Source organism: Myotis brandtii, unplaced genomic scaffold, assembly GCF_000412655.1.
Source record: "Myotis brandtii unplaced genomic scaffold, ASM41265v1 scaffold382, whole genome shotgun sequence".
NCBI classification, from domain to species: domain Eukaryota; kingdom Metazoa; phylum Chordata; class Mammalia; order Chiroptera; family Vespertilionidae; genus Myotis; species Myotis brandtii.
In genome coordinates this window covers 1,845,536-1,866,882 of record NW_005364671.1, presented here as the reverse complement: position 1 = coordinate 1,866,882, position 21,347 = coordinate 1,845,536, and the positions used below count along the sequence as shown (strand labels likewise).

At 46.2% G+C, this 21,347-nt stretch overlaps 1 protein-coding gene across 1 annotated transcript in view; it reads left to right on the top strand.

Annotated features, from left to right (window-relative positions):
- ELAVL4 (ELAV like neuron-specific RNA binding protein 4) overlaps positions 1–21,347 on the top strand; it is an 88,905-nt gene that overhangs the window by 64,617 nt on the left and 2,941 nt on the right. The window contains exons 6-9 of the mRNA XM_005872506.2: positions 14,945–15,098; positions 16,896–17,121; positions 18,733–18,771; positions 20,987–21,347. The exon at positions 20,987–21,347 is cut by the window's right edge and continues 1 nt beyond it. Coding sequence (XP_005872568.1) covers positions 14,945–15,098; positions 16,896–17,121; positions 18,733–18,771; positions 20,987–21,314 — 747 coding nt within the window. The 3' untranslated portion in view covers positions 21,315–21,347. The remainder of the gene's footprint in view (positions 1–14,944; positions 15,099–16,895; positions 17,122–18,732; positions 18,772–20,986) is intronic.

Genomic DNA, 21,347 nt, shown 5'->3' with positions numbered 1-21,347 from the left:
CAGCTTTACTTTTCTTTCTTTCTTTTTTTTTAAAAAATATATTTCTTTATTGATTTCAGAGAGGGAGGGAGAAGGAGAGAGAGAGAGAGAAACATCAATGATGAGAAGGAATCATTGATCGGCTGCCTCCCGCACACCCCCTACTGGGGATCCAGCCCACAACTCAGGCATGTGCCCTTGGCTGGAATCGAACCTGGGACCCTTCAGTCTGCAGGCTGATGCTCTATTCACTGAGCCAAGCCGGCCAGGGCAGGTTTACTTTTCTAATTGAGTTTAGCTTATTTCTAAAGATGATTAGAAATTATCTTTCCTGATCTCATACAGTCTGTGGTACACAAAGACCCCAAAATAGGCCTGATTCAGGTTGCTTCAGTCTTGGCTTAGAATCAATCCCTATGAGTTCTCTAAGGAGGAAATAATTGAGTGTTGCTTAAATACAGGGTAGTCCTCTGAGAGGCAGGAGAATTAATTTCTTTCAAAAGAAAAACATACCTATTTTTGTGCTTTAAGTAAAGATGGGATGCTCCTGTCACCTGACTTTGTGATGAGGCCACACCAGGTTGAGAGCTGTATTTGTGGTTTGGATTGATTTTTCTGTGCTATCCAATTCAGTATTAGAATGTCAGACGTTTACTCTTCCCTTGATGGACACCCTGACCTTGAAGCGAGAAAGATACTTTTCTTCCCTGCAGTTTTCTTGAAATCCAAACTTCCCCAAGAGCTTAGGCTCAAATCATCAGCCATCCATTCTGTGTGGTTTTTTGTTAAGTGATCCCTGAAGCTGTAGGCATTTCCCAAAAGACTGAGTGAACCCAGCTTTTCTGATCTCAGAATGCACCCCTGGCCCATCATACCGTCAGAAGTATTGCTCTGTCTAAGTGGATCTTGGCAACGAGGAACATTGATTATTTTCTTTCTGTGAAGAGCTGGTCTCCCTCCTTTTCTTCTCTATATTCCTTTCCCTACCCCTCACCCACCCTCTGCTCTCCCAGCATCAAAACGCTGCCAACACATTTGCACCCAGCAGTAACGTGGGCTTCCAAGCCACTGTAGGATTCAAAATGCATGATGCCACGGCTAAATCAATAATTTCCATTCTCTACAACGAATGAAAGTTTAATGTGCAAACCTGGGGATTTCAGCCCTTTCATTAAAGCAGTTTATTTGCCATACTAAAAATTAAGTTTGAGTGATAGGTTCCTTTATTAACTTTTCCTCCCTTTCCTACAGGGACACACTGTTTAAGGTAAAAATCATATTAAAGGGGAGAGGAAAAGCAAACCTTTTTCATGTGCTGTTAATAGTCTCATCATTTATTAATTTTTAAAAATTGCTTTTCTGCCTTTCGGGCCTCTGTTTACTTCTTCTGCTTCAGTTTGCTTTGATAAGTGACATGAGATTTATCTCTCTACTCTAACTCCATGGAGGAGTAGAAAACTTATCTATCTGAGGGAAAAAAATGTTATTTTAAAATATGCATTACAGAGATCTCCTTGGAACCATCTAGTACAGTGGTTCTCAACCTTCTGGCCCTTTAAATACAGTTCCTCATGTTGTGACCCAACCATAAAATTATTTTCGTTGCTACTTCATAACTGTAATGTTGCTACTGTTATGAATCGTAATGTAAATATCTGATATGCAGGATGGTCTTAGGCGACCCCTGTGAAAGGGTCATTCGACCGCCAAAGGGGTCGCGACCCACAGGTTGAGAACCGCTGATCTAGTACATGTTTGCAAACTTTAGTCAAGTTAGTCCCTCCTTCTCACATTTATGGAGCATATTTGGAGTGCTTCATGCAAAACACACTACGTTAAATGTAATGCACAACCTAGATGCAGGCAAACCAAGTCCACTCTTATGCCTTGAAGATTAATGACTAACAGCTAGAGTCAGAGATAGTTCTGGAAAGTGGGAAGTGGGGAGTGGAGGCTGTAGTGAGCTGTGGCACAGGAGAGAGGGCAGCTTTTCTTCAGCTACTGCTGATGGTCTAAGCCTAGATTGCTGCCAGATCTTCCGATTGTTCAATAGAAACTGAAATCTAGATTTTTTTTTAATACCAAGTCTCCCAATTTCTAGAGATTGGATACCAACTCAAAACATTTTAAAGCATTCTGTAGGTAGGCCAAACATCACTTAATAGTTGACCTGTGGACAAACAGTTGGAAGCCTCTGAACTCACATTTAAATACACAAGCTCTGTTTTGCTGATTGGAAGTGAATGACTCATTACTGGGCTGCTAGGAGAAGGTGCCCACAAATGATGGTTCCCCAAATATTTGTTTTCCATTTATTAAGGGAAATGTGACTGTGTGAATACTGAGGGTGTGTGGAGGGCAAGGCCAGGCATCTGTCCTCAAGGAAAATACAATGACGCAGACACAGCATCAATGCAGAGAATGTTTTGCTGATTGGAAGTGAATGACTCATTACTGGGCTGCTAGGAGAAGGTGCCCACAAATGATGGTTCCCCAAATATTTGTTTTCCATTTATTAAGGGAAATGTGACTGTGTGAATACTGAGGGTGTGTGGAGGGCAAGGCCAGGCATCTGTCCTCAAGGAAAATACAATGACGCAGACACAGCATCAAAGCAGAGAGTGTGATCCCTAAGTCAGCCACAATGACCAGCGTGGATCACTGCAGATAACTTGCCTACCTGGGAAAACAAGCATCTTCTTTAGAAGCATGGATTACAGAGATCTCCTCGGAACCATGTAGTACACGTTTGCAAACATGGGACTGCAGAGCAATTATTCTTGGATTGTAACCTCGTTAGTGGGGGGGACAGTGGCCAGGTTCCCAGCCCTCATCTTGGAGAGCAGGCTCAGAGAGATGGAGTGACTTGTCCAAAGCCACACGCGTGGCCAGCAGTGGAGCTGAGTTAGCATCCAGAGGTTCTGTGAAGCGCTCTGTCAGAAGAGGAGCTGCTTCATATGTGACCATGAGCTTGAAAGGAAATAATAATAACAGTCATGCTACCTGACACTGAATATTTACTCTGGTCTATCTCCTTCACATGTTCGATGCATTTAAACCTTGAAACATCCTGGGGCTAGGTACTTTATGCAGATCAGCTCTAATTCTTAAAATAACCCTGTAGGGAGGTGCTCTCTATACAAATGAGAAAACTGAGGCCCAAAGAGGTTAAGAGACTTACTGAGGATCACACCATTGGTAGTGAGATTTGGAGTAACAACAACATAGAAATGTTTTAAAGGGGGCATTGGCAGAAGATCATACATGTTGGAATGTTGCCCTGCCTGTTTGTTCAGTGGCACATGCCTTCTGTGAGGGTGTGGGTGTGCATTTGGCCTTGCACACACACGAGTTATACTCCCTGGCATGGGAAGGAGATATAAAAAGCAAACAAGTGGATTGTGTGGCTCTTGCAGGCTCTTGAGTAAACAGACTCGTGATTCAGGGCTTCTGCCATCAACCTGAGCGCTGACCTGACTTCAGCTCATTCCTTCTCAGACCCCTGCTTCCCAGGCAGTGCCCCAGCGATTCTCCCATCGCTGCATGCCAGGCAGCCATGGGCTTGCATTGCCAACCCGCCAGGGCAGCCTGGTGCCTCACTGGAGAAACGGAGTCTTTTCTCAACATTTCAACCCTGAGCCCAGTGGAGATGATTTGCCCCACTTAGGGCTTTGGGGATGCTGTTTGTTTAGTTCTCCACCCCCCCACCCCACCCCCAAGTCGGCTCCAACATAGATCACTTTAGACTCTGGAAAGCATTGGGTGAAGTGGCTCTGGAGTCTAGAAAATGATGTCCAGTACTCCTGGACCCCACACTGATGCCTGTCCCAGTCCTGGATCTCTCCATCTGCTCCAAAAGAGCAGCCTCTGAATTTGCAATGTGAATCCTGCCTCTCGTTAAGAAGCGCACTATCGAATCCAAGGCCAGTGCCCCAGGTCTCACGTTAATTAGGAACAAAGAAAATCAGATGGCTCTGTGGTACTTCAAAAGAGGGATATGTTTATCCAAAGTTTGGATACACGTTCAAGTTACACTGAGACCTTTCAGCAAAAAGTGATTCCAAATTGGATTTGAGGGTTTGGAATTCCTCCTGCTAAAACGTTCACAGTAATAGGACCTCTGTTTAGACTTTAACCCATGTTTGAGGAGCAGGATTAGGGAAGTGTTCGCTGCTGCCTCTGGAAGCTCTTGTCTTATAGGGAACACAGACATGCCAAGGACCGACTCTAATGTAGTGAGACGGGTGGTCATGCGGCTTCAGGGTTCCCATTTGGCTTGGAGGGGCTGTGGGAAGTAGGGAGCTAAGCAAGCGAGGGAACTGTACAAGGAAGTAGGTTGCTGAGCAAGAGAGGGAGCTGGCCAAAGTAAAGTTCTAAGAAGGTTCACTAGGGGTGTTTGTTGAATGAAACCAGCAGCTTGCAGGCTGTTGTGGTAGGTTTTTGTCAGCATTAGGCATTGGTTTTTCATAAGCTCTCCTGGGAGCTTTGTTACTCACTTTAAAAGCAAGACATGCTTATTGAAGAATTTTTTGGAAAATGTATTATCTTATAATGAAGGCAGTATCAGCCATTCCCAACTCAACGCGGTTACCATCTTTATATATTTCCTTCCTTTTTTCATTGAGTTGCATGTTTGCAAATGGTTTTATGTCTTGTCTTTTTCTAATAATTGCATTAAGCTATTACTCAAATTATAAAATTATGACTCTAAGTAAAACATTCACAGAGCACAGCTCTTGTCCAAACTGGAGGTGTGAGTGATTTCAGGGATGAGGCGAGAAAAGGGCTGTTTCTGCCACTCAGTGAACCCAGGAGGGTTGGCACTCAGTCGGGAAATGGGGTGAGAGAGTAAGAAGACGCTTTATTGTGAGGCAGGAGCCCAGTTCAAGGGGGGAGCAGGACTAGAGAAGGGGAAGGCTTTTCAAAAGGAACCATCTCCCTTCTCCAGGAAGGAGAGGGAGAGCGCGCTCTTTATTCCAGCCTCCCTGGGCTGTGATGCGGCTTAGCCATTTCTCCATTTTCACTTTATTCTTCTAATAGCACTAACGGTGCCTCCAGGGGAATCTTCCCACACTTGAGTTTTGCAGGTTCCAGTTGGCCCCTCCCGCTTCTTGCTCTTGCCAGGGGTCATCAGGGATCCGGGCCTCCCTCCCTCCCCCAGCATCCACCCGCCTTGCTAAAGGCTTCCATTCCGCTGAGGCATCTTTTCTTTGCACTTGGCATAAGCAATTCTTTCTCCTATCACTGCTCTTAATGCTTCCGGAGAGTTAGCAGATCATTTTTTGCTGACGGATATCACCCCACCCAGGAATAATAGACTGCCTCCCTCAGTCTTGTTAATAATAAAAAGGCCTTTTCCTCCTCCCCCATTATATAGCTATAGGCAGAGCCAGTGCAGGAGCGCTTCCCCTGCCAAGGTCAGCAAGGGCGGCTGGATCACTGAATCCCCAAGGAGCAAGGAGAGGGCACACGGGCAAGGCCAGTGGAAACCGGAGCCCCATTTACCCAGTCATACCAAGCTGCTGTCTCCGTGAGAGATTCTGTTTGGCTGCTGTGCTACCCAGGGCCCTGTTCACTTCCTTTGAGTGAATAATTTCAGATACAGGGATAGAAGTTTGGGAGGTGGTTTCCCTACTGTCCCTGCCCAGTGAGGTTGATATGATCCAGCATCTTAGAGGCCATCCACAGTGTCCTGTGTCTGGGTTACAAAAGAAAATTAGACAGGTCCAGGTTGGGAGGACATGTAGGTTTTTAGATGTGCGTGGAATGGGGCGTGGGCTTTATCAGCCTTCAAGTGTAAAATCAGTCAACAATGTGATGCGAGCTGCTTTAAAAAGAAGCTCAGACCTTGGCCATGTTAGAACTGTGGACTCTAAATCACAAGAAATAGTGGTCCTTTCTTGGCCACTCTGGCCTGCTGTCTTGTATCTCATTCTCAGCTTCATGATTTTAAAAAACCTGACACATTCACCCCACAATGATTGCTTTTCCATTACCTCGGGGTGTGGGGAGGGAGGAGGGAGTCTGAAGTGACTCTAAAGCTCAATCCTATATTTCAAGAATCTGTGAAGAGAACTTATGGAGTTACGAGGGTAGAACATTAGCCTTGGGTGATAGTGAGTCCCTGATTGTCAAAGACATTCAAATGGAGTCACTAAGGATGATGAAGACAGGATTCCTATACCAGACTGGAGTCTGACTAAATGATCCTTAAGGTCCCTTCCAGTCTGAGATGCTGTAACTTCATGTTGCTCCTGGGCCTTGAGCTGTTCTTTCCAGGAGAGTGGCCACTACCCATATATGGTTATAATTTGAATTTAAATTAAGTAAGATTAAATAAAATGAAAAGTTCAATTTCTCAGTCACACTAAGTATGTTTGAAGTACTCAGTAGTCACATGTAGCTAGTGGCTACCATATTCAGCTGCATAGATCTAGACCATTTTCATGGTCCCCAAACATTCTATTGGGCAATGCTGGCCCAAAATCTCAGTGGCCCAGGGAAATAATCTCTTCTCCATCCTTATCACAAAGCCCCAGGTCAAATAAGTGGCCTATCAAAGGTCATTGAGTTTTTCCCTCTTCCCTTCCCCCTCATTATTCAGTCAGAAGAGCTCTATATTGAGATGGAGAGACAAGACCCAGCTCTGTCGAACACTACCAGGATGACCTGGGGAACTTACTTTACTTCTCTGGACGTATTTCCCCGTCTACGGAATGGTTCCTTCCAGCTCTAACAGTCTAACTAAAATATTATAGCGCGATCTTTCCAACTTGGTAACATTTCAGGGCGAGAGCAGTATGTGCCAAGTACACGGCTTTTATTTCACTGTCCGTCCACATCAGCCTACCATAAGGGAAAGATCCCCAAATTTGAAGTCATATCTGGCTTTGTCTTAGTTCAGCTTTGTGACCTTGGATAAGTACTTGACCTCACTGAGCTAGAGTTTGTCATCTGGAAAACAGAACTAATAATATCTCACCATGGCATACAGTGTGTGTTCAAGTAATGCTCCCCAGAATGAAGATGAATACAGTTGACTTCTAAGGTGAAAATTCCATGAGGAGAGGGGAAGACTGTTTCCATCTACCTGTTTCAGAGTCTGAGTCCTGTTGAGTCTTGGGCAGCATACAGAAAAGGCTTTGTATAGTGGCAAGTGTTATTATGGAGCTTCCAGGTGGCCACAGTGACCTTATCAGGTTTTCATAAAGAAAGAGTCAGAAGTTGCAGTTTAATGAGGAGAGTGACTGAGTGTCTGAAGCCCTGAGTCTGAGAGCGGCTTTTCCACTAGCCAGGCCATTACACCATTAGCACATCTCTCCCTTCTAGGGCCACCAGACAGACAGCGAAATTCTTGTACTTACTAAGCCTCCTCCATAACCTGATGGACTTTTAAAAAGAAGTTGTAAAGCACACGAATCCATCACCACATCTTTGTTTTAAAACACATATTTATTTGGCCTACTGTGTGCCAGAGCCTCTCATGATATTCTTGAATACTCGTCAACTCCATGACTCCCTTTCGCTTCTTCTCCCGGGGGCTAAATGTCCTTGCATACAGTATATTTCAACTTTCCATTTCAATTCGGAGAGCATTTATTTAGCACTTGCCCTATGTAAGGCTTCACAACTAGATGCCACAGGAGGTCTGCACAAACCGCCATCAGAATGCTCAGACTATTAGGGCAGATTCAGTGTTGACACAGATGGCTGATGGGAGGCAGGGTGTGATAGCTGCTGCCATTGAAATGTGTACCATCTTTGGAGTCCAAGGAGAGAGCAGTCATTTGTGCCTGGGCTTCATGGAGGAGGCAGAATTCAGGCTGAGCCTGGAAGGATGGGCAGGAGTCCCTTTTGCCATGATGATGGACAAACAGCAAGAACAAAGACGTGGAAGTAGAAACTTTCAGTGCACATTCACCTTTTTTTGTTTGCATTGAGGTGGAAGGTGCATGGAGAGATTAGTAGGAGGAGAGGTCGGACTTGAATGCTCAGGTAAAGGATTGGAACTTCCATCACAAGGTGCTAGAGAACCCTTGAAAGTGTTAGAGCAGGGAGAAGTGGCACATTCAGAACTCCCTTGGAAATGTTAGCATCAGGTTTTGCCCCAAATAACAGAATATCATGTATCAGGTGGCGGGAGGGGGAAGTATGTGGCCCCAGTCCTCATGCTGACACCTGTCCTGCCTGCAGTCCTTGCAGTCAAAGCTGTAGTTTCCAGGAGCCAGCTGGCTTCTTTCTTCTCTCCCAGCTCTTGGAGTAGGATTGGAGGTCCTTGAAAGGGTTGCTCCTAGAAGGCCCTGGCAGCACCAGAATCTGTTTTCTGCTGCTGTTCTTCTCCTGGTCTCTTTGAAGTGAATGTCCCCCGGGGATCTGTATGCTCTAGGGAGGTTGTGCTTGCTCAGAGAGTAGGGTATTACAACAGATTGGGGGAAATCTGCAGCCTGATATTCTGGAATTATCTATTTTTGTGTGTGTGTCCTGTGCTAGACTAATAGTCCTACATGTCAGGAACTATTGAATTTATCTCTGCACTTTCAATGTCTAGCATAAGGCCTGACTGCATAGCAATCATACCAAAGCCGTTATTTATTGAGCACTTACTGTGTGCCAGGCATTGTGCCCAGGAATCTTATATCCATTAGCTTGTTTAATCCTCAAACATCTCTATTAGAAAGCTTCTAAACTACATTATTCAAGTAATGCAGCTCAGAAAGGTTAAGTGACTTACCTCAAGGACACATAGCCAGTAAGTGATCTGGATTTAAACTCACATCTCTTCAACCTCAAGTTCTTGATCTTAATGAGGTTACTCTGTTGCCTTTCCATTCCAGAATAAATGCTCAATTTCAGTTAAGGTAAGATAAATGAGAACTTCCTTGAAGTGACCTGTCTAAAAATACAGTTGCCTGATATTCTAACCAGTACCTACCAGTGAGACTCACAAGATAAGGGGTGATAAAGACAGGAAGGATGCTCCTAGTGTGTGGAGCTAGAATAGAAATAGAAGAAGGGTAGAAACTCTGGGGAAGACAGCTTTTAACTCAGTAGAAGAAATAATTGTCTACTAACCAGTGATGGTGTAGGATGCCTCATGAAGTAGCGAGCTTCTTGTCCTTGGAAATGTGTAAGGTGAGTGGCCTGCTGTTTGGATCCTGCCTTGAACTTTTTAAAAAAATATATTTTTTTATTGATTTCAGAGGGGAAAGAAAAGGGAGTGAGAGATAGAAACATCAATGATGAGAGAGAATCATTGATTGGACGTCTCCTGCAAGCCTCACACGAGGATGCCTCATGAAGTAGCGAGCTTCTTGTCCTTGGAAATGTGTAAGGTGAGTGGCCTGCTGTTTGGATCCTGCCTTGAACTTTTTAAAAAAATATATTTTTTTATTGATTTCAGAGGGGAAAGAAAAGGGAGTGAGAGATAGAAACATCAATGATGAGAGAGAATCATTGATTGGATGTCTCCTGCAAGCCTCACACTGGGGATCGAGCCCACAATCGGGCATGTGCCCTGACCAGGAATTGAGCCATGACCTCCTGGTTCATAGGTTGGTGCTCAACCACTGAGATATACCGGCCGGGCCTGCCTTGAACATTTGAGGCCACTTATAGCATCAAGTTTCTGTAAGCAGTTTTCAAGGATGGTGCTTTATTTCCAATGTCACCTGTCCTCTTTATTTCCACTTACCACGATCTGTTTTTGTAGAAATTGGCAGTTTTGTGAATAGAATGCTGAGCTCATGAAAACACCCAGTCAATGATAGAAGTCCTTCTTGTAATTTGAAGTGCCCAACAAATGATGCCTCCAAGTTCTAAACCCATTGAGAAATGAGGCAAAAGAGTAAAAGATATCGAATCCTGAGGTCATCTTAATACTGTTTAAGTCCCAGATGAATTCCATGGACACAATAGGCTTCCTAACACAGAACCCCACACTTGGACAGACTAACACGCCCCATCACAGGTGGTCCGGTCCCCACAAGCCTCCCTATATCAGAGCACAACCTGCTCCCATAGGACCTGAGAGCCTGGAGCAGAAAGTGTGCTTCCAGCTGGCATCTGACTCCCAGAGGGAGGAAGCAGGCAGCGGCTGAGGCTCATGTGCCCATCTCCTTTGCTGAGGCCTATTCAGAGTCGGCACGCCTGTTCCCCTGGCCTGCACTGCTCCTATAGGGGCTCCCTCCACATGGAAGGAAGCACAGGGAGTATGAAATGTGTATACCCCTCAGTATCCCCATCAGGAACAACCCTCTGTGTCTCACTCTTCACTTGTTTGCTTACTTCCCTCAGCGGCCTGTGGGGCCCTTGAAACAGAGATGCTCTCACCCCTAGCACAAGGCCTGACACATTGGAAGTGTTGAGGAAGGGGTGAAATGAATGATCTTCTAATGCCAGTGTTTTCCTGAAGGAACACCCTTTCAGGGCAGAGAAGATGGCTTTTCCTCTCATCTTATCTTCCTAATAACACCCAAGATGATGCCTTTCTTATGTTTTCCAAGTCCTCTCCCATTTCTGTACCATGGCGGGTCAGACAAGGAGCAGGTGTTGCCAGATGATTCAGGAAATGGTTTTCCCCAGGCCATGCTCTTCCTCCCTCCCTACCCAGGCCAAGCCCTGGCAGTGCACAGGTGAAGGCACCTGTGAGTATTGTATGGGAAGGGGCAGCCCCAGCCCTGGTCCTGCTGCCCCGTCTGTGAGGATTGGCAATGCCTGCCTTGCCACCTTGGCAAGAATCGCTGAGAGCTGCCTTGTGACGTCACTTTGGAAAATGGAAAACGCTCTGAGGATGGGAAGCAGTGGAACCTGTAGGGATGTGCTAGGGCTACTTCATGGCTGTGGAGTGGTCAAGGACGATCCAGACCCACCAGGATGACCGAGGACAGTGCCTCCACAGGAACTCACTGGCAGTGTTCCAAATGTTTGCTTGTGATAAAATTACAAAGTGTGTCCCAATGAGGGCTGGAGTCCCAGGCTGGCCCACAAACACCTGTATGACTCATCAGTAATCATACTTACTAATTATCAACTAAATTCTAGGTATGTGCTAGACACATTCAACCTATTATCTCAACGCTTTACAATAACCCATCAAAGGAGAATTGTCCTCCTTTCTACCAGTAAAGAAACTGAGACTTATCAACATATAATGACTTGCCCAAGGTCAACTACTTGCCTGCAGTCAGGATGCAGTCAGGATGCATAGCTCCATGCCGTACTGTCACTCTTGGAGGGGGAGGGCTGCTGTGAGCCTGCAGGGATGGAGAGGGATGGGGAAGTTGGAGTGACTGCAAATCTTCCCTCAAGATTATTTATAAAGTCAGCCATTTATCCTCCTCTCCCTGTGGGCCACCCTTACCCAGAGAGAGAGGAGTAGGCTCCCGCCTTTCAGCTTTTTCCAAGCTCCAGAGCAAGATCAGTGCTGGCCTAGAAATGCCAGTCTTGTCTTCAGAGATCCTGGATGAATGGAGCAAGCTGGATCCCCATGGTCTTAGGCACAGGCTTCTGCAGGGCGCTGCCTCCAGCATTGAAGCCCCAGGCTCTAGGCTCGGTGGGGTTAACAAGCCAGCCATGCCTGACTCTGCAGGAACTGAGACTTGGGATCTTTAAAAATGTTTCACCCGAACAAAGGGCCACCACCTGTAGTCATTCCGTGAGGATTTAATAAATGGATGAGGGGATTTGAAAAGTTTTTAGATACTGGAAGGAGTGTTTTGGATATTGAATGTGGGAAGATCCTTTTTTTCTGTCATTTTTGTCCACTCCTATTTCTACATGTTTCCTGGACAGGAAACTAAGAGAACAATAGACGTAAGGTTGCAAATAGAGAACAAATAAGCAGCAGGAATTGGCTTGGCAGAGGGTAGATAAGCAGGGTGCTGTTCACCTTTGGGACGTGCTGCTGCTGTGTGGCTGGGGCCTGTCCCTGGGGGTGTGTAGCAGTAATTCTCCTTGACTGAGAATCTCCCTGTCAGAATCGTCTTTTGAGGAGATGGTTCTGGTTGTGTCATTGGCTTCCCAGTGCCAGCTCCTTTTCCCAGCAGGTCTGTCCCAGCCTGCTCCCCTCTGTACCCCAGTTCTGGGTGCCCAGAGCTAATGGGAATCCATGTATGTACCCTGTGGATATCAGGCAGGCCCTACACTAAGCCTTTGACCTTCGTCTTCCTGTTGGTCCTCAAATAGAAGTGATATCATCAGGCCACCATTCCCTGACCCCTGACACTATCACACCACCTGTTTCTCCACCAGTCTCACCTCAGCTCTGTCTCCTTCCTGGCCTTTTTAATCCTTAATTAAAGGGAGATTAGTCTCTCCCTTCTCTGTGTTCCAGTTGCATCTATACATCACCCTGGAATAGCACACATTTGTGGCATTGTGGTGATTGGTCCATAAGCATACTAGTCCTTCTTCCATTTAACTCATTTATTGAGTACCTCCTGAGTGGTCTTTGTTGCACCCATTGCACTTGGGGATCCTTTAGGGCAAAAAAACCATGCCTTGTCCTTATGTGTTGTATATCCCCAGCATGCAGCACTGTGCCTGGCTCAGAGTGGACCCTCAGGAAATGTTTGCTGGGAAGACCTTTAAATGGTGTCTAGCCATACAACACTGTTTCAGTCCTTCCAACCACAGTCACTGGAGAATGGGAAGCCTATCCCTTAGCTCTTAGCTTAGTGGGGAATCACAGCTGTGGTTCTGGATGCTTAACTCTCAGTGATTCCCCCTTAATTCTCAGAAATCCAAGCTACAATTAACCCCATTGATGTTAGCATCATTCAGTGTGAGCTGTGGTGTGCATTCAGTCTTTCAGTGGGTGTTGAGTACCCCGTGGGTATCAGGCTCTGTGCTGGGAGCTAGAGCCACAGAGATGAATAAGACACAGGTTTACAACCATGGGCTCAAGGAAATCCACAGACTAGATGGAGAGATGGTGAGTCAAAGTCAGGACAGGTTAAGTACTGTGGGTGCGGCTCTTTGTGAGCCCTGTTGGGAGATCAGGGAATGCTGATTAGAGGAGGTGGCATGTGAGCTGCGCCTGAAAGAGGGGTAGGATTTGCAGCTGAGGAAGTAGGTGGGAAAATTTTTCCCCTTGAGCAAACCCAAAGAGGGAGGAGGGTATGTTTTAGGGAAACACAAAGGTCATTCAGATAATTTGTCAGTAATTGGCAGGGGTCCGACAAGAGTGACTCTCATTACCACAAACTTCATTATCATGAAGTTTCTGTTTCTTTCTCCTTACTGCTCCCTCCTCGTGCCTAAAGAAATGTTTTGCAAGGTTATAACCAGACTTTGTCCCTTAAAAGACAGCATGGGAGAGCCCCGTGTGGAGTGGCACCCTGGCCAGACAGTCTCATAGGGTTTTTGGTTCTTCATCCTCCAACCCCAAAAAATGCACACACGGGACCCTCCATGTAAAGGTCCCTCTGCCTGTCAGCCATGTCCTGGGGAGGAGCCTGGAGAAGCCAGCCATGAGCTTCTAGAAGGTGAAGACACTGCAGGTGAGCTGCCTTGCTCCATCAGCAAGATAAGTTAGTCCTTCATATCATTTACCTGTTGAGTCAACATCTATTGTAGATGTGGAACCCATAGAGGGACCTGGCATCTCTGCCATGGAAAGAGAGAGAGTGCCATGGTGAGGGGTCTGCTCATGCCTCGTTCCTCTTTGCTAGACCCTGTCTCAGACACAAGGTCCTCCTCGCTACTGGAGCTTTAGTTCTTAATGCCAGAGGTCCAGTTTAACCTGGACCATTTCTTTTGCACACACACACACACACACACACACACACCCTAGAGTCTTAGCAAGTCTTGTAAATTGGTTATAGATGAAATAAAACTCCCAACTGAACAATGCTAAGGCAAATAGGTCCCTTCCTGTCCGACATTGTCAGATGTGCTCTGAAATGACTGTTTTCATCATCTATTCTGAGCCATAACCGCCCCAGAAATAGCTTTAGCAGGAAAGTGCTTTTGTTAGACTAGCTGTAAATTATATTTCAAACGTCTGATGTTGTTTTCTTTAAAAAATAAATAAATAAGTAAATGAAAGTCTAAAATTAATGACTGCTGGGGTTTGCTTTGCTTGTGTGTACTGCTACAGATTTGGCTTCTTGCAGATGGAATTTCAGATCTGTTTACACTTCTGTGTTAGCTTTGAGGGGGGGAGCAGTTGAGAGATCTGGGAGGACAAATTTACAAAGTCGAACTTATTATAAGCATCGGTGAGGCTCGCATCTCTCTCCTGCTGCCCTTGCCCTCCCTCCTCTCCACCTCGCCCTCATTGTGTTTATTGTGGTTTCCTCTGCTCCGCCTCCAAGTTCGAAGGCAACTGGTTCTTGCAGATGTTCTGACAAGGTCACATATCCAGTTTTGCAAGCAGATGTTCATTCAGCCCCATTTCACCAGCGCTTTGTCATTCAGCGAGAGCAGACCTTGTGGGAACAGATTGGAGCAGCACAAAGGATGGAACATAAAAAATCTCGCAGAGAACCTGATCGCTTTTATGCGCTCAAGAAGAAGGGGGTGAGGTGGGGAGGGTGCCAAGGAGAGAAATCCACAGAGCAGAATTTTATGGGTGGTTTTTTTTATTTATTCAAAGATTATTATGTGTTGGATACAGTAAATCATCTATACACCCACACCCAGGAGGTAAATCTCCAGAACTCTAAGCGTGGGTAGTTCTGCATTTAACAGCTGCAATACAGTAGCTATTTTATTCTGCACTTAGAGACCCTTATCTGTGCATTTGTTTTAAGTTATTGTCAGCTCTCCTTTTGTTCCTCTATTGCTGTTCTCCTGGTTCTCATTACTATTACAAGGGAAGCTAAAATCTGAGCTCCTGAGTTATTTAAACGGACACCATGAGTTAGAAAGGTAGATGAGGCATTCTCATCTTGGTGGAAGACTTGGTCTCGCTACTCGGAAGGTGTTGCCTCTAATGGATTTAGCTCCTCTTGTTTTTTCCTAGGTCTCCTATGCCCGCCCGAGCTCTGCCTCCATCAGGGATGCTAACCTCTATGTTAGCGGCCTTCCCAAAACCATGACCCAGAAGGAACTGGAGCAGCTTTTCTCGCAATATGGCCGTATCATCACCTCACGGATCCTGGTTGATCAAGTCACAGGTTAAGTGTTTCTTTGTCGTTCCTTTCCTTGTGTCTCAGTGTCACCAGCCAGAGCCCTGTGATCCATAGGAGCAGAGGGGTAATGGTTACATAGGGTAGAAGATATGGGTCATGAGTGGACAGATTTTTGACGTAAGAGAAAGACTTCTTCTCAATCAACTCCCCACATTGAAAGTGGGCCATCTCAGGAGGCAGGAGCCTCCATCGTGGGAATCAGTCCAGCAGCAGCTGATCTACTTGGCAGGGCTGTGAGGACGATTCAGGCATTGGGTTGAGAGTGGAACTATATGACCTTCAAAGTCTCTTTCAACCCTCAACCAGGTAGCATTACATTTGTGTGTGAAAAGAACCTGTAGGTATCGCTCTAGCCCCGATGTTAGCCCCCACAGAGTGAGAGGGAACTTCACACTGGCCCCTTTCACACAGGAGGAAACAGAGGTCCAAAGCGGGGGATCTGACTTCGGTCTGGCTAGTCAGAAGCAGTGCAGAGATATGAATCCAGGGTCCAGTACTGAGGGACTTGGTCCACACTAAAGAAGGGCAACCACCACCTCTCAGTAAGAAATGCAAGGCACCCCCAGATTTCATTTTTAATGACAAAATGTTTTCACCTCCCAACTCGCTCTCAATTTAAAACATCCCCTAGAAGCAGTTCAGCATGTGCTTCTCCTTCAAGTCATGCAACAAACCTTCATTGAAGCTGCTGTGCCACAGACACTGCAGAGGGACACCACAGGGTCCAGAGACGAAGGAAACCCTGGGGTCCAGGGTGGAGGAGGCACAGTCCTTACTGGACTCCGGTGTGATGAGCACCTGCTAGAGGCTGTCCAGTGCACCATGAGAGCTCCGGGCACCTGCTAGAGGCTGTCCAGTGCACCGTGAGAGCTCAGGAGAAGGCGCGCTGTGCCTGCTGGAAATTGTTGGGAAGGCTCCATTGAGGATGCAAAGTTTGAACAGGGATTTTGAGGATGACTTGCAGTTATCTGGCAGGCAGATAGGATGCGTCCTATAGCATAGGCGAATAGGGCGCAGGTCAAGGCATGAAGTCAACGCCAAGCTCAAAAGGTTCGCCATCACTGGCATAGGCGAATAGGGCGCAAGTCAAGGCATGAAGTCGAGGAAGAACTCAACCTGTCCTAGGAACATCTGGCAGCTCAGCACGGCTGACCTGAGGCTCAACAGGGGTTTGGGGGCAGGATCATCAGGGATATTAAATGCCACCCCAAGAAGCCTGAACTTTATCTATTTGCAACATGGAGCCATGGAAGGGTTTGGGGTGGGGTGGGGGCTATTTGTTATTTTGTGTTTGGAGTGGAAGGCAATGAGGAACAGAGACCATGCACAAGGTAAAAACTTGAAAAGATACCAAAAAAAAAGGTATAGAAAATGAATTTAAAGGGTGTAATGTGGCCAGAGTTTGCTCTTCAAATAGATTACTTGGTTGCTAGCTGTGGAGGATCCACTGGAGGGTGAGAAATTGGACAGTGGGTGATCAGTCACAGCAACTACAGGGAGATGAAGACTGAGCAGGGAGGTGTAGGAGAGCTGGAAGTGGCAGACGTGAGAGATGCCTGTGTTCTGTGGGTGGAAGTTACCTGTTCAAAGCCATGATGGCAGAAATGCAGGCAGATGCGTTTTGGTGGGTGTGTGATATTCAGGGAGCCAGGCTCAGCCCTGGCCCCATCAGTGGGCCGATTCCCCATGGAATGTCCTTGGGGCCCAGCCCATTTCTTCCTGGAGGGTTTCTTACCAGTTTGGTTTGTTCACTCTTTATTAAGGTTCTTTCTCTTTCCCCAGGAGTGTCCAGAGGGGTGGGATTCATCCGCTTTGATAAAAGGATCGAGGCAGAAGAAGCCATCAAAGGGCTGAACGGCCAGAAGCCCAGCGGTGCTACAGAACCGATTACTGTGAAGTTTGCCAACAACCCCAGCCAGAAGTCCAGCCAGGCCCTGCTCTCCCAGCTCTACCAGTCCCCCAACCGGCGCTACCCTGGCCCGCTTCACCACCAGGCCCAGAGGTTCAGGTAGGGGTGCCCACGTGCCCATTCACCTTGCTACCTGGGTACAGAGCTGGGTGAGGGTGAGGGAAGCCCATGGCCCTGAAGGATGGGGCAAGGGTAAGAACCTCTGCCTCCTGGAATCACTGTGCCAAAGTCCCCTCCCCCCAGCCTCAGTTTTCACTCCAATCAAATGAGATGATTGGATCTTCCAATCCCCCTTTCAACTTACCACCATGACTGAGGTTAAACTGCAGATTCCTTGGCTTAAAACGAATTTCCGTATTTAACCAAATAAGGTTCAGGTTCAACAAGAGTTCATCACAGATGTGACTGAATTTGGCAGCGTAGACTTAAGGTTAAGGCAGTGGCTTTAATAAAGTCAAAGGAAAGAGCAGGTCAGGAGGCGCATCCTTGCCAGAGAGAGTGGGTTGGCCTGTCCTCCTCTTTCTTCTGCAGGTACCTGCTGGGTTAGGTGCGCAGGGGTGCTCCCGTTTGTGTTAACTTTGCTCTCACTATGACGTCAGCAGTCCCTGGGAAAATGAGGAAGATGTGTCCCAGCCTTATCAGTGTTTCCTTTAGGTACCCCACCCCCTGGGGAGCTCCCGGTGCAAGGGGGGCATTCCCTTTCTCCTGGGACTGTTCTGAAAGGCAGGTTTCTCTCCAGGAAGGCAGTTTGAGTTTGAACGGCCTCCACTGTGCAAGTGATAAGAATATTCTTGACCTACCCATAATAATTCTAAATAATTATTTTACTCCACCATGTCCCAACTTCCCTTTAATGAAAGGTTCTTCTCCTTTTCAAACATCACATGGGGAGAGAGCCCGCCCTTCCATCTGGCCACAATGAGAAGAAAAGTCAGCCTCTGCAGTGTCCTCCCGTGCCCTTGAATGGGAAATGGTTAATGATTTCACAAAGAGTCCAAGTCATCTAATTTTTGTTTTGTGCGAGAGCACATGCAGTGTTTATGTAAAAAGCCTTTCCAGCAGGCTTCTAATGGCGGAAACTATGGTTACTACTGCCCCGTGGTGTGAATAGCTTGTCCCCAAAAGGTGCTGAGCATGAGAGAGATAATAGCTTATAACAGAATAGCAGTTTACCGGGAGGTGTTTTCCGGTTGCAAATAGTAAGCTGATTTTAAAAAAATCTTAACCTCAAAACTCCTCCTACCCGCCCCCCAAAATGTGTGTAATAAGAAGATTCAGTTAATGTAGCTAGACTAGGAGAAAAGCTCCATTCTGATATGCATTGTGTGTGTGCATGAATTGTTCATATGAGACCTTTATTCACAAGTTTCACTATCATAAAATGTGAACAACTTAAGAAGCCGCCTCTTTTAACAATTTCACACACAATGTAAAATAAAGTACACACAAATGCCCTGAAAGGTGGGGGGCGGGATTCATTCAGGCCCTGAAAGAAAGGGAGATTCATTAGACACTTGCTTTAAACTCCAGCATTGACCTGAACACGAATTCCTTGTAATGGAGGCAGGAAAGCGGTGGATAGGCTCCTGAGCACTGGGGCAAGTGGTTGAGCTTTTCTTCTTTGAAAATGGAGCATTCTTATTAATAGTTCCATTGAGCGATCTTGCCATCTGTGAGGCATTAACCCAGAGACCCTCCTTCTCTTTGCAGGCTGGACAATTTGCTTAATATGGCCTATGGCGTAAAGAGGTAATTAAAACTCCACAGATTGCCAGATGTCCGTGTTGGCACAGACTGGGGCTAGAATTTTTTTTTTTTTAATTCACTAACTTTACTTTTTTTTTTTAATTCTTCCTTTTTTCTTCCACCAGCATGTCCAATTCTTAATTTTCATTTCGGACCTCAGTTGGTTTGTTTCTTTTAGGGCACACAACGTGTGTTTGTGTGTTTCACTTTTTCTTTTATTTGCAGGCGGGCTCTTCCTACGGTTCAGGTGCCACAGCTACCGAGCCCTTGATAGTCGGGTCCTCCGAGTGGCTTCCCTCAGGGGAAAGGCTCCAACTCTGCCAGCTGATTTTGCAAACTTGCAGAGCAAACTGTTTTGCATTTAGCAATGCCAAGATTCCGTTAAGAGGGCAAATTCCAGCAAATCAGAATTAGAACGTTTTGTTAATCATGGTTGACAATCTTACGATTGTCAGTGGAAAAATCAGATTTTGGACTACCAGCCCCTGGCCAAAGCATGCATAAATGCATGGATGACCTTCTGCTTCCCGCCCCCATGCCTTCCCTCATTGTGCCTTTGAGGGCACAGCCTGAGAATGAAGTGTATCTGTGTGCACCTCAACCAGGGTTTTGTGTGTTTTTTGTTACAGGTTTTAACAGTTATTATCAATCCTCCCGTGATTATATATGTATGTGTGTTTTAAACTTGCTGTTTTGTTCACTTAAAGCCTGTTTGTGAGTTCGGGGGCTGAAATAGAGTCAAAGCTTTTAGAGCTCTCTGAATGCAGCACACGGGTGCTCCAGACCCAATCTGAAAGCTGATCTCAGGAAGTCGAGTGCATTATGTCACTGTGTCCATGAGATTCCCAAATGTGCTTTTGATAAGCCCCACTGAGCTGCTAGGGACATAGCATCTTCATCATCCTGCTCAGTAGAGCTGCACACTGTAATTCCCCTTCCTACAGTCAAGGGAAGGAGATGCGGTCTTTAATAGTCCACACCACACCCCCTGCGCGAGGCATTTCTTTCCCTTGGCCATGCATCGTAAGTATCCCGACCATGGGAACAGGCACACAGTGAAGGATGTTACCTTGACAGCAGACTCCGCTATCAGAGCTCTGGTCTCTCCAATCTCAGTCCTGGTACCAGGAAGGGGATGATCTCCAGGTGCCTAGCACACTGCTTGCCTGTTCCCACGCGTTTTACATTTTTCCCAGTTCTTTGTCCCTGACCTTTGATACCCTCTAGCAGATAATATGATGAGAGAGAGAGATGCCCATACATAGAGGGGGCCACGAAAGACACAGAGGCAGCATGCGTGGCTGCCACCTCCTCCAGGTCCCCACCCCCAGTAAACATCACTGGTTGATAAAAGCATTCATTCTCTTGTCCTGTTAAACCAAATTTGGACCCAGAATCCTTTCTACCAAAGTACTCTAGGTAGCCATAACCAACTAGAATTGAAACCTCTTTGCTGACCCTGACTTTGGCCTTAACATAAACACTTAACTGTTCTCTACCTATAAACTTGAGTGAGGTCAGTTCATTCGGTTGGAAGAGAAAAGGTGAAGACAGTCTTCAGAAATAATGCAAATAACACTTAGACATGGATTTGCCCTTCTAAGAATCTATACGATGATATTTTTGGTTTTGTCTTGTTATTTGTTTTTAAGCAAGAGGGAAGAAGACTTCAGCACTTCTAGAGTCATCCTTTAATCTACCTTAAAAATTAAATAAAATTTCCCAAGTTTTGACTTCCACCAATGTTACTCACTCATTCAATCAATAAACATTTATTGAGTTTCTACATGTCACTATGTGATATTCCTATATGTGCTTCACTGAATAAATAAGTGGAGCAACAGAATGAATGAAATCAAGCCCCTTCCCCAAGAACTCACTGTCTACCGTGGGGAGGGAGGATAAGGGTCAGGGTGGATACCCTATGAACATATTCTGTGCTAGAACTATGATAGAGCCTTGCTATGGGAGTTCCTTGTGGTTTTTTGGAACTGACCTAGGCCTTTCTCTTAACATATACGTGCCTCAGCCAACCTAGCCATTCCCATCAGAGGAAATGCCACAGACATGAGTTTTTGCATTTTGGTTTTTAAACCCTGAAGACTCTCCTGCAAACACTCACTCAGCCCTTTGCCCCGTGTCTGTGTCTGTGCATCTCTGTGTTATCCTTGGTCAGACTGATGTCTGGACCAGTCCCCCCTTCTGCTTGTCCCCCCAGGTTCTCCCCAATCACCATTGATGGGATGACAAGTCTTGTGGGAATGAACATCCCTGGTCACACAGGAACAGGCTGGTGCATCTTTGTCTACAACCTCTCCCCCGATTCCGATGAGAGTGTCCTCTGGCAGCTCTTTGGTCCCTTTGGCGCAGTGAACAACGTCAAGGTCATCCGCGACTTCAACACCAACAAGTGCAAGGGATTCGGTTTTGTCACCATGACCAACTATGACGAGGCCGCCATGGCCATCGCCAGCCTCAACGGGTACCGCCTGGGAGACCGAGTCTTGCAAGTTTCCTTTAAAACCAACAAAGCCCACAAATCCTGAATTTCCCATCCTTAATTATTTTAAAAAAATATA